The 16,215-nt window shown below is 43.9% G+C and overlaps 1 protein-coding gene across 3 annotated transcripts in view; it reads left to right on the forward strand.

Moving 5' to 3' along the window:
• ptprsa (protein tyrosine phosphatase receptor type Sa) overlaps nucleotides 1-16,215 on the forward strand; it is a 226,312-nt gene that overhangs the window by 195,304 nt on the left and 14,793 nt on the right. For all 3 annotated transcript variants that reach the window (XM_041935428.1, XM_041935430.1, XM_041935429.1), the window contains 6 exons: nucleotides 2,368-2,465; nucleotides 5,245-5,368; nucleotides 8,083-8,258; nucleotides 10,447-10,566; nucleotides 12,875-13,029; nucleotides 14,030-14,315. In XM_041935428.1, coding sequence (XP_041791362.1) covers nucleotides 2,368-2,465; nucleotides 5,245-5,368; nucleotides 8,083-8,258; nucleotides 10,447-10,566; nucleotides 12,875-13,029; nucleotides 14,030-14,315 — 959 coding nt within the window. The remainder of the gene's footprint in view (nucleotides 1-2,367; nucleotides 2,466-5,244; nucleotides 5,369-8,082; nucleotides 8,259-10,446; nucleotides 10,567-12,874; nucleotides 13,030-14,029; nucleotides 14,316-16,215) is intronic.

The following is a 16,215-nucleotide window of genomic DNA, read 5'->3' on the forward strand; positions in this document are numbered from 1 at the left end:
GATATTCTTTGATCTCCCCTCTCTTGTTCTCTCAAGGAAAAGTGAGGGCTGCTCATTTGCATACGCGTTCACTTATTCCACTCGTAGCTTCTGATACCTTTTTCCTTTGAATTTGATGCAAGTAGACTGACAACCACATTTAATTTGCAATATTTCTTCTTTTTCTTGATGCTCATCTCAATTAATTCCCTTACCAGAAGTGATTAATAACTCTGTCTCATTCTCAGGTGGTGCCACCGCGATCTGAATGCTTTGTCAGAAAATAAACACAAAGCTTTGTCCAAATACACTCATGTCATTTGAATTCTCCAAATCCCCTACGAGGTTTGGGGTTAATAATTAAAGCTGTTGAAAAGAAGAACTTCAACACAGGCTTCAAAAATAGAAGAAAACTATTGATTTAGTTAACATCGTTTAAACGATCCATTAAAAGGGGCATGGGTGTTTGTTGCACAACTCTTTTCAAGTAGGCCGTTAATGCGGTGTGTCCGCTCATTTTCTAGAGGATGTCATGGCATCCAGCGTCATCTCCTCATTTGTCTCATATATGCATTGTAATCTTCGTTAATCTTCATGTAATTGACGCGGCTGCATTGTTCTCTCAGTGTAAAATAAATTACCGTTACTAATGAAGACTGTCAGCACAAAGAGTTGGGCTCCCTCTCTTAAGCGCAACAAAAGCAGCCAAAACGCCAGTGACCCCCTTGACTTTGGGGGGATATTAAACATTGTGAGCAAAGGAAAATTAAGGATGGTTAATGTGATTATGCCGATTTGCACGCCCAATTAAGCCTCTGTAACTTTATTTTTTTTGTGAAGCGATCTCAACATTTTGTCGACTTTTGACCTCATCACTCGGCAGGAAAAGAGACCTCTTACTAAAAATATGAAAGCGTTAAGTATCGCCTGTCTGCATGCGGGGACAGAGCCACAATCTATGGCTGCTTCATATTCCATTACATGGCCTCAGCATTATGTTCGTAAAAGGATTAGTGACTGGAGTGCACAGCAGTGAAGATAATGTTGTAACGGCAGCAACACAATATTCAGTGCATATTGGAGTGAGCCAAAAAAAATCCCACAATATTCCCCAGTTGAAAAGTTCTTTCTGGGAATTTTTTGGGATGAATGGCCGAAGGATTTAGGAGGAGGACATATCAGACATGCAACTGAGAAACATTTATTTTCTGTGATTTTGGAAGGTAAGGGTGTTCATCTTAGAGACAGTGTTCACTGGGTGGACGAAACAAGCAGATGGAGGAAAGCGTAGAAACAGCATCTTGCTTGCTTTGTATTGGCTGGCTGGAATGGAGCAGCTCACTGTGTCACTCAGCATCACTCACACTCCTAAACCCCCTTACCCCACCTCCCCTCCCATGAGCCCCCAGGTCAGGGCTCCGCTCTTGAATAAGTGCCTTTTTATAGAGGTCAGAACAGTCAAAATTGTCACCATGCTAACAACATGGCATAACAGGAGCATTATATATTATGGCTACAGTAGAGGCAGGCCTGTGGGGTACGTCAGGTCCGATCCAAATTGACTGTTCCATAGTTCCCCTGTCATCTGTCTTTTTGATTGAGGATGGCACTGAAAGTAATGAAGCTGAAATGTTGAAGAAAATTAGAGAAATAACTACTGGACTTGATCTGCCTCTAGTAAAATCATCCTTAAAGACATATTTCCACCCCACCAACTAGTGATCCAGTACTGAGCCATGCTCTGTTTTGCTGGTAGCAGCCATGCTGAAAGTAAATATTACTTTTGATTGTCTTCAATGAGGAGTGCAAGGGATTGTTGTCAACACAATCATCATTGATTCAGAGAGTAAAACGGGCTGTCGTGTTTCATGTCTGCGATTTCACCATCACAACCTTACATTTTTCATCTCGTGACGTTTTTATCTCATTCCCCGAGCCATTAAAATTATCGACGCCTCCAAATCTTTCAGACATAATTGGTCTGTGCTTTTCTCTGGCTGCGCTCAGCAACGTCAGCCCTATTGGTCCATCCAGCTGACGGCATCATGACCATTGCGGCATTAAATAGAATTTGGTCTGTGACTGTGTGCTACCAGCTTCTTTGGCAAATAATCACTTGATAAATCTGTTTATGAGCTCTGGCCTGGTCCAATCAAATGCCTATAACATCACCAAACAATACATTTTCGCTGTGTGTGACATTCACCATGTTCTGCACAAGCTTCCTCACCACTAAAACCTGACTTCCATTGTTATGTGAGCAATAAATACTCACCTATAAATGATGAACTGTGTTATTTTTTGAACTTGTGTCCTGTTTGCTGGACTGACGATCTTTCTTTCCTCTCTTCCTGTGTGGAATTTGTCTCTCAATTTGTTGGCGAGCAGGTATGATGAATCATCCTCCCATCCCTATCTCTGAGTTGGCCGAACACACTGAGCTGCTCAAGGCCAACGACAATCTGAAGCTCTCACAGGAATATGAGGTGAGTGGGCCCAGGGTTCAAAAGTCAAAGTTTCTTCAGGGTATTGATTTCTGTCTGATTGTGTTGTCATTGTAGGGGACACAAGAGTCTCTGCTTTCCCCGAAGGAAAAGCCTGTTTCTCTTCTTTTTACATCTATTTCTTCCCGCTTGTTGCCAATACTGTAGCTGGTGGTGCTTGAGCAATTATGAAATATCAGTTGTTCTCAGCCACTTATTTCCTCAGATATATTGGCAACCTCAGCCTGGCAAAACAAGACAATTGTCATTTTCAATTATATAAAATTTCCCTTGGCGGGTTGTTTCAACTCCTGAACTCCCCAATGCAATTTCCTCACATTGTTGGCTAAATAAAAGAATCATTCTACTGTAATGCATCCAGTTCTACATCAGGAAACATGGGTAAAGAAAAGGAAGTGGAATATTTCTGCTGCAAAATGAAACATGTCCTTTTGTGACATCCAACATGTGTCCGCTTCCTTTCAGAACGGGGCAACTGCCTTCAACTGAGGAAAATAAGAAACACTTCAGGATTTATCTTTATCTGAACTGAGGACCAGAAATTGAAGATAGAAGGCTTTAGCTGTCTTAAACATTTACTTCAAGGAAACATAATAATCCTAATGGCTCAGTAAGCGGATAAAGAAGAGTTTTAAATTATTTGCACACAGCAGTGAACTTAGAGCAAAGATGTTCCTTCTTCCAATATGGAGATGTAGTCCATAGAACTGCATTAACGTGTTTTTGGTGAAAAGCACACTGGCACTCAGGCTATGTGTGTGTATAGAGGGGGTAACTGAGCTGTCTGAGCTCTGAGACCGTGGCGGTTATAAATGACACCAGAGTTGATTAGAAATCAGGAGTGCTGAATCAGCTCTCGTTTGCATACAAGCAATAACCCCTCCTCGCCGTCCCTAAATCACTGTGCCTGTCGCCTCGCTGCACGCCAGTACAACATAGGAAGCAGGTACACCAGCATAGATTGCTGTCATCATGCCTGCCGGTGAACGTTGGCGGATAATGACTTCTCATAGCGATCCAGTATTTCTTTGGTATCTATTATTCATAAATCCACATCCGGGCTGTGTACCAAATGGACAAGCTTGTTCCGTTCGCGGGGCAGAGAGACGAGAGACGACGATGCCAAAGTTGACGCTTTGCTACAACTGCAACTTCTAATTACTTGGCTTAGAGAGAGCATTAAACCGCCCGCTCGTCCCTTCTCTGGCTCTGTCTTTTTCACTCTCTGTCTGTCCCCCTGCCCCTTCCCACAGCCACCCCCCTGGAAAAATAAATGACCAAATTAAATAGAGAAGTGTAATTTTAATTTTGTTATTTTCTTGATGAATGACTGCTCGTCCGGGCGCCCTGGCTTGCCAAGCGCAGCTCTACGGGGCTTTGACTGATTGGTTTTTAGCCAGGCGGGATGTGAGGGCGGAGGAAAAATGGAGGGGAGAGAGGAGAAAGGAGAGAGATGAGGTGGGGAGACTCGGTTAATGATGAAGATTCACTGATGGGAGAGAGAGCGGGGCATCTCAGCTGGAGAGCGGAGATGAAGAGGAGATGATCTGACATACAAACGGCAATGAAAAGGCAGCATCGGTTTTACCTGACAATGCCGAAGCCGTAGAGTTTGTTATCTATCTCCTGTCAGGCAGCGAGCAGCCATGTCCTGCAAAGACTGCCTTCTTGACGGGAGCTGTCATTCATCTTCGTACGTGTCATCATGGATCATAAGGAGGAGGCAGAGGAAGAAATTCTACAGTAGTTGTTGCAGAATTTGAGTAATTATTATTGAATCGGTTTTTAAACAGTTTCTGGAAAAGGCACTCCTTCAAACTGAAAGAAGTCTGGACGGCAGAGAATTGAGCAATGTTTCGGGGAAGTGACCCCAGTCTTTATATACACACAGGCATGCCCACGCATGCTCAGCCTTAAGGTAATCTGGAAAGAAAGGGAAAATCACAAGTGACTGCTGGAGAGGGAGTGTAAACATCAGAGAGGAGATGCTCGATGGAGGAAGAGATAATGAGAGACAGAAATATGGACAAAAAAAAAGTGGGAGACTTTGAAGATGGAGATAAGGAAAAACGGGAACAAAGAAAGAGGGACAGAGATGAGAGGGTTGAAAAAGAGGAAAAACAGCAGAAGATGGAAGGAGACTAAAACAGAAGGGAAGCTCTGATTGCTGTAATGACTGCATGGAAACTGTTAGATCAGGTTTCCAGTTGGACTCCATTCAGCTTCGGTCTCCCTCTCAAGCCCCCACCCCACCCTACGTGCTGCAGCTCTAACTGCAAATATCCTTCAAGCCTTCGTCCCCTCACCAGCAGAGCGCCAGACGCCCATAAGCAAACACTGGCTTGTAATGGAATACTTAATTATCCTGACAAGGGAACAGAATATTTATCTGGAATTGTTGTATTTTAAAGAGGCGGCTGAATTTGTCTTTCACCCGAGTACCGGGCCTCGCTCCACCCCCTCCCCTCAAGGGAGAGAGCCGTCGCTTTCATCAATATTGTTATTTGTCATTATGCCCACTACATTAATGATCTTGATAAAGTACTGTGTGCAGCTGCTGTGAGTATTTAAAGCAGGCAGCGAGCAGATTTTCATGATATCATGTTCTTTTTCCTTTGGGGAAATCGCACTCTTAATCTCTCGCTCTCCCTCCCCTCCTTCTCTCTCTCTATGATAACATTCAGGTCGTATTGTTATTGCTCAGCTCTTCTGATTTCTTCTTTGTGTGTGCATGTTCTGCCTGTCTCTGCCCCCCCGTCAGTCCATCGATCCAGGCCAGCAGTTCACCTGGGAACACTCCAACCTGGAGGTGAACAAGCCCAAAAATCGTTACGCCAACGTCATCGCCTACGACCACTCCCGCGTCATCCTGGCTCCCATCGAGGGTAAGGCTCACCCGTCCTCACACTCTGCACCTACAACACCTCAGAGATGAGCTCAGCTCATCGGAGATCATTTGGGAAATCCTCATAATTCCAGAGTCAGTTTAAGTAATTAGGAATTTGTACTGGATCGACATATACTAGACCAGATGGGACTAGACAGCGAAGACTAAACTAGAACAGAACATAACAGAGCAGATCATTACACATTTGAATACGATGAAGACCACAAAAGACTGTTTTCCTGTAATGCATGGACTAGACTTGACAGGATTGCAGCAGAATTGTGACTTAATCAGAAAGACTAAAAAAGAAAGAACAGATGAGACTGGGTACTGTTTTGAGTCATCGCAGTAGCATGAAGCAAAATAGAATAAAACATGAGTGAAATAATTTATAGTATGTGAAGTTCAGATTCAGTTCAGCAACAAGCAGTGATTTTATAGAACACTTACATTTTGCTGGAGGCTGAACAGAGGACTTTTCAGCTCAACTTGGCCCATAGCAGCTCAGCTGTTTATGGAATCATGTTATTTTGGGGGAGGGGTTAGGCGAGGACTTGTTTCAGCTCATCTTTGGGCCCAGCACTCAGTCAGAGTGACCCAGGAATTTAACCAGTGTTTTCACTGTCCCATTTGTCTCATCAGATTGGCCCCTCTCTCATGACTTCCCTCTAACTGCCCAAAGACACAGTACTGAGAGTCTCGGAGCCAGAGAGACTCTTCCTCTGACTCCTAAATCTTAAGGGACATTGTCAGAGGTAGTCACCCTTCACCGCTGACATTGTTCTGGCGTCGCATCACCAGAAGAGCTCCCCGACTGCTCGCTGTAGTGCCAAACTCCCTACTCCACAATACTCTGCTTTTGTGCGAGCTAACTGTGCCGACTAGATTTCGACATCTTGCAATAGTCGGGCCAATTTGAGGGCGCGACAACATGCATAACAAAATTATCCCAGGGAAAAAATGCCTCGTCCATAAATACATAAATTAATCAAGTCTGAAATTTCTATTTTACACTGCAGTGATTTTGCCATTAGTCGCAGCAGTAGAACAATTCATGCACGCTGCTATTCTCTGTTCACTTAGCTATGACTAAAGCCAAGGCGCCACAGTCGGATTGTGCGACGTGGTATCCCTTTTAATGGCATTTGCCTTTCTTTTTCTTTCATTCATTTTTTTTCCTTTCTTCTCTTTTCGCCACATATCTCCCTCTCCCTCTCCCTCCCCGTCTTTCTCTTTCTCGCTCTTCCTCTCCACCCTGGTTGTTGTCCTCACTGCGTCTCCTCTCTTAAATTAGCCCAGTCGAGTGTTTCATTGTTTGTCGCTTGAGTGAGGAGACGTCAGTCAAAGAGACGTGACTCTCCACCACAGATGCCGCCACACTGGGGTCTCTTTTCAACTGACGGGATTGTAGAAGTTAGTTAAATGGAGATGGGTCGTGTTCTGTCTTCACCGTCAGATGCTCAGTGTTAGACATACTCTGATTGCTGATTATCTCGTCTACATTTACGACATTTTGGCTCTTTTTTGTGTGTGTGATTCTGCACCAAGCTCAAGGACATCTTGACTTTTTGGATGTAGCCGCCACCACCACACGACTACGATGTTTTGTACCACGCATGATGAGACTGGAGGCTTGTTTCATAGAAACACAACTTTGTACATGTGGCATCATGAGCATCCCTGGTGAAGTCTTGCTCTGAGCTACATGGTTTAGCTTTGAAGTGTTCTCTTACTACTGCAGGCACATTAAAGGACACCACAGAAGTCTTTGATAGTTACATGCAGTCAGTGGAAGCAGGTTTTTGCGATAGAGCTTACAAGTGCATGTACACCGTCCTTGCATTAAAATATTGCCAGTACACATTTGTCTACCCAGCAATGCGGAGGGGTGCCTTACGGCTAGATTTAGTGGGAGCGGTGTGCAACAGAGCATGGTGGCGGACTGAGAGGGACGGTGGCTGGATCTGCCTCCCGGCCATGGTGGCTGAGTGGCTGATTTACTCCTTGCTATTTTCCATCTTCAGCCGCGCTCCATCTCGGTGGTGGTAAATCAGATGTAGGCTGCTACACCATATCTACAGAAACCGAGGCAGAACCACAGACGTAGAAAAAAAAATGATAGAAGAGCAGCGCAGGAAGTTGTGACAGTGAAGCAGGTGTTGCATTTGAATCCACTCAAATGGAACAAAAACTGAGGTTTCCTTCAGCTCTACAGTAGCAGAGGGGGGAGAAAGGCTGCAAGACTATCTGAATATCTCATCTAATCTTGTGTTATGTCTTGTTCTCAAAACAAGCACTAAATCCTATTGGTCAAGAATAATACCTAGAATATTTTAAGTCCCAAATGCTGATGTGATCAACCATATGTTAAGATGCTGCCACTTCTCCCTGGACAATTCCAACATTTACACAGATGTCAGCCAATTATCTCTTGTTTCAACGATGAAAGGTGTGAGAATTCATCGCAAAAGTAATTTACTCGTTTTCCAATTTAGAATCTTTACACCTTCATTGATTGGTAAACAGGGTTAGTGTGTGTGTGAAAACTGGGAATTATCGGGACACTTAAGTTACACAAATGGTGCAAATCATAAGTAAAGTCAAATAATGAAAAAGTCAGAAAGATTAAGGCCGGAAATGGATCCCAAGAGGAAAAACCATCAAACCACAATGTTTCATTGCCTAATGCTTTTTCCTGTGGTTTGTATCTAGGTATCACAGGGAGCGATTACATCAATGCCAACTACATTGATGGCTACAGAAAGCAGAATGCCTACATCGCCACCCAGGGTCCATTACCGGAGACATTCGGGGACTTCTGGAGGATGGTGTGGGAACAGAGAGCAGCCACTGTGGTCATGATGACCAGGCTGGAGGAGAAGTCACGGGTAAGTCCGCTCAACCAATTACCGGACTGGTGCTGGGCACTGCTTCTGCCACTTGAAAATTTTGTTTTTCAAATAAACCTCACAATCAAATCACTGGTGCACAAGATCAAGTACCAGAGCCAGCTGCTGAAAATGGCACAGCTTTACAGTCATTCCCAGCTGCACACCTGAACCTCATTGGTAGGTAATCAGATTTCATTTTCTTGAGATGGATTGCTTTCAGAGGAGTGTAGCAATTCGAATTGGGAGGTGAAAGCAGCAAAGAGGGGAGTGATAAAACAGAGTTAACTCAAAGACGGCCTACCTGTGCTCATCTGATAAACTGAGCTGTGCGTCCGCAGGGAGTACCTTCACATACTAGGCTTTGTTTTCTCTTTTTATTTGCGGTGGAAACGACAAGCTGTTGCATGTTCCCTGCAGTTCTGAGAGCTTAGCGAGTTTTAGTGCTCAGAGTGCACAGTGCAGGAAGCTAAAATTACTTTTCAAGAAACAGAGTTTTTGCAGCACTTGTGACCAGTGCCTCCCACAACCATCTGTTGGTAGTGGAAGTTAGAGGAAAAGGTGCATGGAGAGCAGTGGCTCACTTACAGGAGGGAGGAATGAGATGTCCGGGTGTGATCACACTGGTCCACTTTTGTTTTCTTTTCTTTTCATACATTCACACATAGAGAAGTGGCCACAAGGTGTGCAGGAAGCGTATTCTTTGGAAGGCGCTCAGCCTGGTGTCCTTGAGATGAGAAGGAACACTTCCCAGAGTTTGGAACAGTCCAGCGATTTTTACTTGTGCCTATGATGTTCACACTTTTTTGTCAGCCAACTAACTCTAGCAAAGAACACAGACGGTTTCATAGTAAGAAGGCAGCAGCAGGACTTCATAACCAGGGGAGTAGCACAAAATTCTGGACCATGTACATAGCCATGCTCTATGGACCCCTCCCTGCATCCACAGATATTCATCCCCTTTGCCCCCGAGTGCAACGCCCAAAGCACAAACTGTCAGATTAAAAATGGAAAATGTATTTGAAAAATAGGAAGCTGTGATCATAGTGAATCAGCAGAAAAAGCACATTGACTTCAGGAAGTCTCTTCATTGTTTGACAGTCACCAGTTCTGTTTGCCCATAGTGACAGCTGGTTGTTGTGCAAACAAAGTGCCTGCCACATGACCGATTTTCTGAATTATGAGCTGAAAATGCAGGTGAGCACTAAAAAAAAGGCAAATGGTGTGAGTGTACCTTTAGGGTGAATCTACAAAGTTTGTATTCTTTGCTATCAAGGAGTGGACTTGTCTAAATGTCAAAAAGCCAACTGCGATGCTTCATCCTGTCAGCTCAAACCTGTGTCAACATCAGGCTCACTCACCCCAGGTGTCTCCACTCATTTTCCCTCCCTCTATCCCTTTTCAATTGTTTACCTATCCTCCATACTGACATGCGCGTTCCACTCCTGTCAAACGTGATCAAGATTAGTGGGCGGTAGAACTTGAGTGTCAGCTCAAGCAGGAAATGGGAGAGAAAGCTGGAGAGCAGCGCATCTCCCTCACTAGCTGTCACATCTCATCTGATGTCCGCTGGCGCGTCACACCCCATATTGAATGAATCTTTATTAAGTGGGCTGACAGGGGAGAGCTAGGGGGAAGAGGGAGTTGTGTTTTCAGATACAGGAGGAAAAACCAGATTTGTTTTTTAAAAAAGTGGCTTTTTACTCCTCTACTAAAACATTTAGAAGAATAGGAGGTATTTTATGTGAAGATCTGAAATAATAATAATAACGTATCTGGCTTTTATTTTGACAGGTGCTAAATTAAGAATTGATTGTAAAGTGATTATGTTCCCGAACATTTTTTGTTCAATGTAATGAGGGATGCAGGCAGGATTTGTGGAAGGTTGCTGAAGTTAAGCTTTAAGAATGGAGTTGCTGTGGCAGTCTGGTCACAACTGATCAGTCTGCATGGCGCTGTTCCTCAGATTTGAAATGGAGAGAAGCCACCCTGGTGTTTCTGTCAACACTGCCTGGTGTTTTAATCCACAGGAGGGTTTGCTTTATGCCTGGTGTGTGAGCGTGATTTGAATTTTTCTTCACTCCTCCGTTTATGCGCCTGATGATTCATTATTGGAGACACCTTTTAATAGGCTGTGACATAGATACTGCAGCTGATACCTCTCTGTCTGTCTCTCTCTCACTTCCAGATTAAGTGCGACCAGTACTGGCCCAGTCGCGGCACAGAAACCTATGGTATGACCCAGGTGACCCTGTTGGACACCATAGAACTGGCCACTTTCTGCGTCCGCACTTTCTCCTTGCACAAGGTAGGAGGTTTTATCTCTCTCTCCCACACACGTACAAACACATACATATGTATGCCGCCGCTCTCTTCACTTTCAAATAAAATGCAGCCATTATTTTTATTATCAGGTTGATAACAGTGACTAACAATATCCTCATCGATTTTTGTCCAGTAAACAGGGGCCAAATTCATTGGACGTACCCTGTAAAAAAACAGACACAAAATTTACAAAGGCAACAAAAATGATGACACAAACCGCACGCTCTTTTCCCATTCGATGTTAAGTTATATACATGTGGAACCCCTCTTCCTCACCGTCCTTCCAGTCCTCCCCTCCTACCTTGTTCAGCTCTCTCGCTCCTCAATAGATCATCTGTTTATGTGCATCTGCCAAATTGGAGCACTTAGGTAAAGTGAGCAGAAGAGAAACTCAATATACATAATTGGCAGGCTGCTCTCATTCTCCTGTGTGCACACACACACACACACACACATACACACACAATCACTGAAACACACAGGCAGATCCAGAGTCCCCACACCAATGAAAACATTCTTAAGATTTGCACACGCAAGCTCACGTGCACACTCATACACACACATACGGTGAAGGCTGTGCAAAACCCAAATACATGTTTGTACATCCACATAAAATTTGATGTCACACACACACACACACACACACAGATACACCCCTGCAGACATTAATAACACACATGGTCATGGTCATGCAAACACAAATAGACCTGTGAGAAGATATGATGGCGGTCATTGGAGGGATTAGACATTTCCAGAATTTTCCTCTAAACCAGATACCACCAAGCCCAAGTCACAGCTGTCTTTGGAGCTGGAGTGTCGGCGGAACAATGAGCGCCAGAGCAAACCAGCGATTGTAAAGATAGCAAGGTATCAGCAGCCACGGTGCTTTAAAGCTTGCTGGTTGGCATTCACGGCCATTTACATTCTGCCGCTCTGAGCCTCCATCAAACCTGCTCATATGATTTTTTCCTATCTATCCTTTCCCTCCTGCTCCAACTGCAGCTATTGCTGTGATTTCTCACTGAGCTGTTTCCACTTTATATCTCTGAGAGAAAATATTTTGTTGGATTTGTGTGAAGTATAAGGTGGCAGAAGCTGGCAGCATACACACAGCGGATCTACAAAGCATCCACCGTGGTACCTATCCATATGTATGTATGCCCTGCAGTGATGCAGAATTGTGTCTGCTGATAAATCCTTGAGAAAAAAAAAAAACCTGAAATATAAAGAAAACCAGCAGCCGTGCACCAATTAACATCTATGCAGCCAGCTTCATCTGCGGAAGCAGGGAATGTCCAAAAAAAAAAAAGGAAAAAAAGATTTAGGTCAGTTTGCTTTTAATTACCACGTTCATTTATTCATTTATTCAGCAAAGAAAAAAATTCCCTCTGTCAGGAAAGCAGAAACACTGCATTGAAATGCAAACAGTACCTCCATTAGAGGATCTTCTGAGAGGAGAGAGAGGAGAGCAGGACAGGAAGATGCAAGGGGGATTTTTTTCTCTCCCTCTCTTCTTATCCTTCTCAAAAAATCTTCCCCAGCTTGTATCTTTGATGCGTCGAGAGTTGAGTTTGAGTCGGGAGCTGACAGACGGCTGTGTAATGTGGGTGTTTGTTGCCTGTATCTGTTGACGTCCTGAGCAGCAGCAACGTGACACCATAAGGATATTATACCTGTAGTGCTCATTACAGAAATGATCATACTTATTATTTTAGGACGAGTCCATCTAATCAGCGTGTTTGAAAGTGTTTCCCAATGGAGGATTACGCCCTGTTAAACACCCTGCTTGGTGTTTCCTTCTGAGAGCACGGCAGCATCCAATACAAATGATTCAAGAATGATATTCGATCAAAATATTGTTAAATGCACAATTTTTATTTCCATCCTAATGCACGCCCCTGTCTTGCTCGTTAGTAGGCATGTGCATTAGTTGCACAACCAAGACACCTGCCGTTCTACACATGAGAATTTTCCATGCAAGAGATAATGAGGCTTAAGGAGAGCATTAATAGTGCTTGTACTGTACAGGCCTTACATTTTGGGCTGAGTCAGGCTGATGGATTCAGCATGTTCTGTGGGGGCAGCTGAATGGCATCCAGTACATTAGGTGGGCTAATGACAAGTGGTTATACCTACAAAACTAATTAAAAGCACTCATCATACAATAACCCCTAAAATGCTTTGAGGAGTGCGCCATGTCTACACAGGCCACACTTACTAAATAAAACCAGCTGGTCTGTCCCTCCAAACGCAACAACTCCATTCAACCCAGCTCTGTCTGTCCTCTGCAGAATGGCTCTAGTGAGAAGCGGGAGGTTCGTCAGTTCCAGTTCACGGCGTGGCCTGACCATGGCGTACCAGAGTACCCGACCCCCTTCCTGGCCTTCCTCCGCAGGGTGAAGACCTGCAACCCGCCTGACGCCGGACCCATCATCGCCCACTGCAGGTCAGTAGCAACCTTTTTTATAAGGCTTGGTTAAAATACTGTTTTTTTGTTTTGTTTTTTTTGCTCTGAGAGCCAAAGTGCTCTGTTTTTAAACTTTTATGTAAGTGGAATGTCTTTGGCCAAGTGGTGCAGTTTTATGTGCCCCTGTGGTTAGCTCAGTGCTACTCTGGTGGGGAGCAAAAAGAAGCCTAACCCCATACATGAAAGAGGTAGCCCTTTTATATTTGTGCCCCTGCCCATAGTGTGTGTGTGGGTGTGTGTGTGTGTGTGTGCGTGTGTGTGTGTGTGTGTGTGTGTGTATGTGAGCTCCTGTGTAACTGCTATTATACATTACATAACACACATTATACAAACACATGCTCTCTTTCTTACCAGCCCTCCATCTTTTCTTTACTCCATTGGTGCCATCATCTTTCTTTTTCAGGCATCTCTTTTTTTCTGTGCTTTTATTCTCTCCACCTCTGTCTCTTTTTTTCCCTCTCTTTGAAAAGCCTCGCAGTAATCCCTTCCCATCTTTCTTGCTTCTCCCTTTTTGCTCCTTAGCCCTTCCTCCTTTTACAAGCGATATTTCTCAAATGGCTTATTCAAATTGAAACCTTCCTTTTTGTCAAGATAAGACGACTTCAGTGAGTCCAAAGCACTACACAATAAAACTGAAATTTGACAGCTTGCTTCTCCATCACTGTCCTCTTGTTGTTCTATCTGTCATTTTTAGTTGTTTCTAAATTCCCTCTCTAGCTATCTTTGCATCCCTCTGTTTTCTCTCTCCTACTCAATTATTTAAAATGTAACGCCAGCAAATCCATAAACATTACTGGACGTACATAATGGCAAATTAGAGTTAGATTCCTACAACACAAATGTGGCGAGCACTTCATATTAAGAAAATAAACGTTCAAAGCCACAGCACCCTGAGAAGATAAGACAGTATAAATAAGAGCAAGGGAGAAAATCATTTCCATTAAACAAACCTCTCTTTCTCTTTCCTCTCATCGCTCAGCGCGGGTGTCGGCCGGACAGGTTGCTTCATCGTCATCGACGCCATGCTTGAGCGCATCAAGCACGAGAAGACGGTCGACATTTACGGCCACGTGACGCTGATGCGCTCGCAGCGGAACTACATGGTGCAGACAGAGGACCAGTACAGCTTCATTCACGACGCACTGCTGGAGGCAGTGGCCTGCGGCAACACTGAAGTGGCTGCCCGGAGCCTCTATTCCTACATCCAGAAGCTGGCCCAGGTGGAGAGCGGGGAGCATGTCACCGGCATGGAGCTGGAGTTCAAGGTAGACAACTTCCCTGATAACCTTTTTTAAGTACATTGCAATAACTGAAATTACAGGGGTTTAAGCTTAAGCTCCATCTCTTTCTTCTTTTCACTAATAAAAGACAGTGTTTCACAATAATTAAAAAATACTGCTGAGGTCTGACATGTAACTTACAGGACAGACTGCCTGTAGTTTTGTGCAGGAGTTTTGACAAATGAGTTTTGTGTTCAGTAGCTTTTTCTAGTCACATTATAGCCTTGTTTGAACTGTTAGATCAGCAAAAAAGGTTGGCTGTAAATTTGACTGGAGGCATGATCTCCTATGCCATGTGTTTGCCACATTCCCCTCCAGCACTGCAGGTGGCAGTATGTAGAACATTAACTGTAGCATCATCCACTCTAACACCCGTCAGTAAAACAAGCACAGGACAGTGGTAAGTGTTCTGAGGTGGTCCAGCCTGTGTCAGCCTTTTAAATCAGGCTCACTGCTGGCTTGAACTCACTGGAAGTTATTTTGGGTGCAGTTTCTTTGCCTTTGATATTTTCCCCCTCTCATTTTTTTCTGTTGATTGCAATAACGGCTTTTTGATGTGTGATCATGCATTTTTTTGCATTCTGATGCATTCTGGTTTTTGACCGGCATCTGTGTTTCTGGCAAGAAACTGTGAAACCAAAGAGGAGGCTGTGCAGACATAAAAAGGATGACCACAGGAGCTGACTGGGGGTACTGGGAGAGTAACAAATGTTTACGTCAGACAATCTAAGTTGGGCCTTAAACAAGAGTCAGGTTGGATGTTTCTTTCAGCGTCTTTTTCATATAGAAAAATAATGAACATGTGTATAAGTGTGTGACTCAGGAAGCTTAGATTTTAAAAAGAGACACTTCTCTTGAAGATGTAATACCTTCCAGCAAGTTAGTGGAATATAGATTAAAGCAGCCTTATTTACATTGCAGCTAATTGTCAGTTGATACTATACCTTCAGTACAAGTAACGTAATCTCACATGGACTAGAAAGCATGTTTTTGAGCCTCGCTTCAGTAATATAAGCACATGGATACACAGTATTTGAATTATTATTGTTTTTGTTGCAAAGCTAGAAAATGGAAATATAGAAGCCCTTCACTGTTTTGCCACAATGTTCATTCTGGAGGATTTGGAATAATATGCTTAAGCAAAGAAATTGGGTTTAATCTAGCAGGCACAAGACAAAGGACTCTGGCTGAAAGCAGCGTGGATTTGAGTTGAGGTTTGAGAGAGAAAGCGTGTGGGCTTTCTAAGAGAAATTTCCTGACAAAGCAGTAGGTGAGGATAGACAGCCAGGCACAGTGTTTACATAGATCTCCATTAAAGATCTTAGCATTCATCAACTTATAAACTCACCTCAGCTTTGACGCTCCAGTCAGTATCTGCTGACCTTGAATTGCACACACGCTCACTCTCAAATCATCTATCATCCTCGCATCGCCATTCACCAACACGGCGCCCCCTGCCAAGAAACAATAATAGTGCTGGTGTGTTTCGACCTTTTTTTTTTTTTTTTTTTTTACTCACTGGCGCACAACGGTGATGGAATCTCCGTCGCCATCTGTAACAGGGATAGTGCTGAGCTGGCGTCAGGAGTCAAACGGGGATTAATAACGTCCACACAACAGTCGGGATGGAGAAGAGAGGTGTGTGTGAAGAAGGGTGGGGGAGCTAAGTAATTAATACTTGATGATGACAAATGGAGGTGGATGGCAGGGCAAGTGGAGGGAGGAACGTTTGGCTAATGAACAAAGGGACGACTGTATGCTAACGTGGCACTAAGGAAGTGATTCGACAGAATGCTGCTCCATAGGGACAGGTGGGAGGGTATTGTCATTCTCAGGTGGGAAACGGCGTCGTGCAGAGTTAAGCTGCGACTGGTGCGATTCACGG

Source organism: Chelmon rostratus, chromosome 4 (assembly GCF_017976325.1).
Source record: "Chelmon rostratus isolate fCheRos1 chromosome 4, fCheRos1.pri, whole genome shotgun sequence".
Taxonomy (NCBI): Eukaryota; Metazoa; Chordata; class Actinopteri; order Chaetodontiformes; family Chaetodontidae; genus Chelmon; species Chelmon rostratus.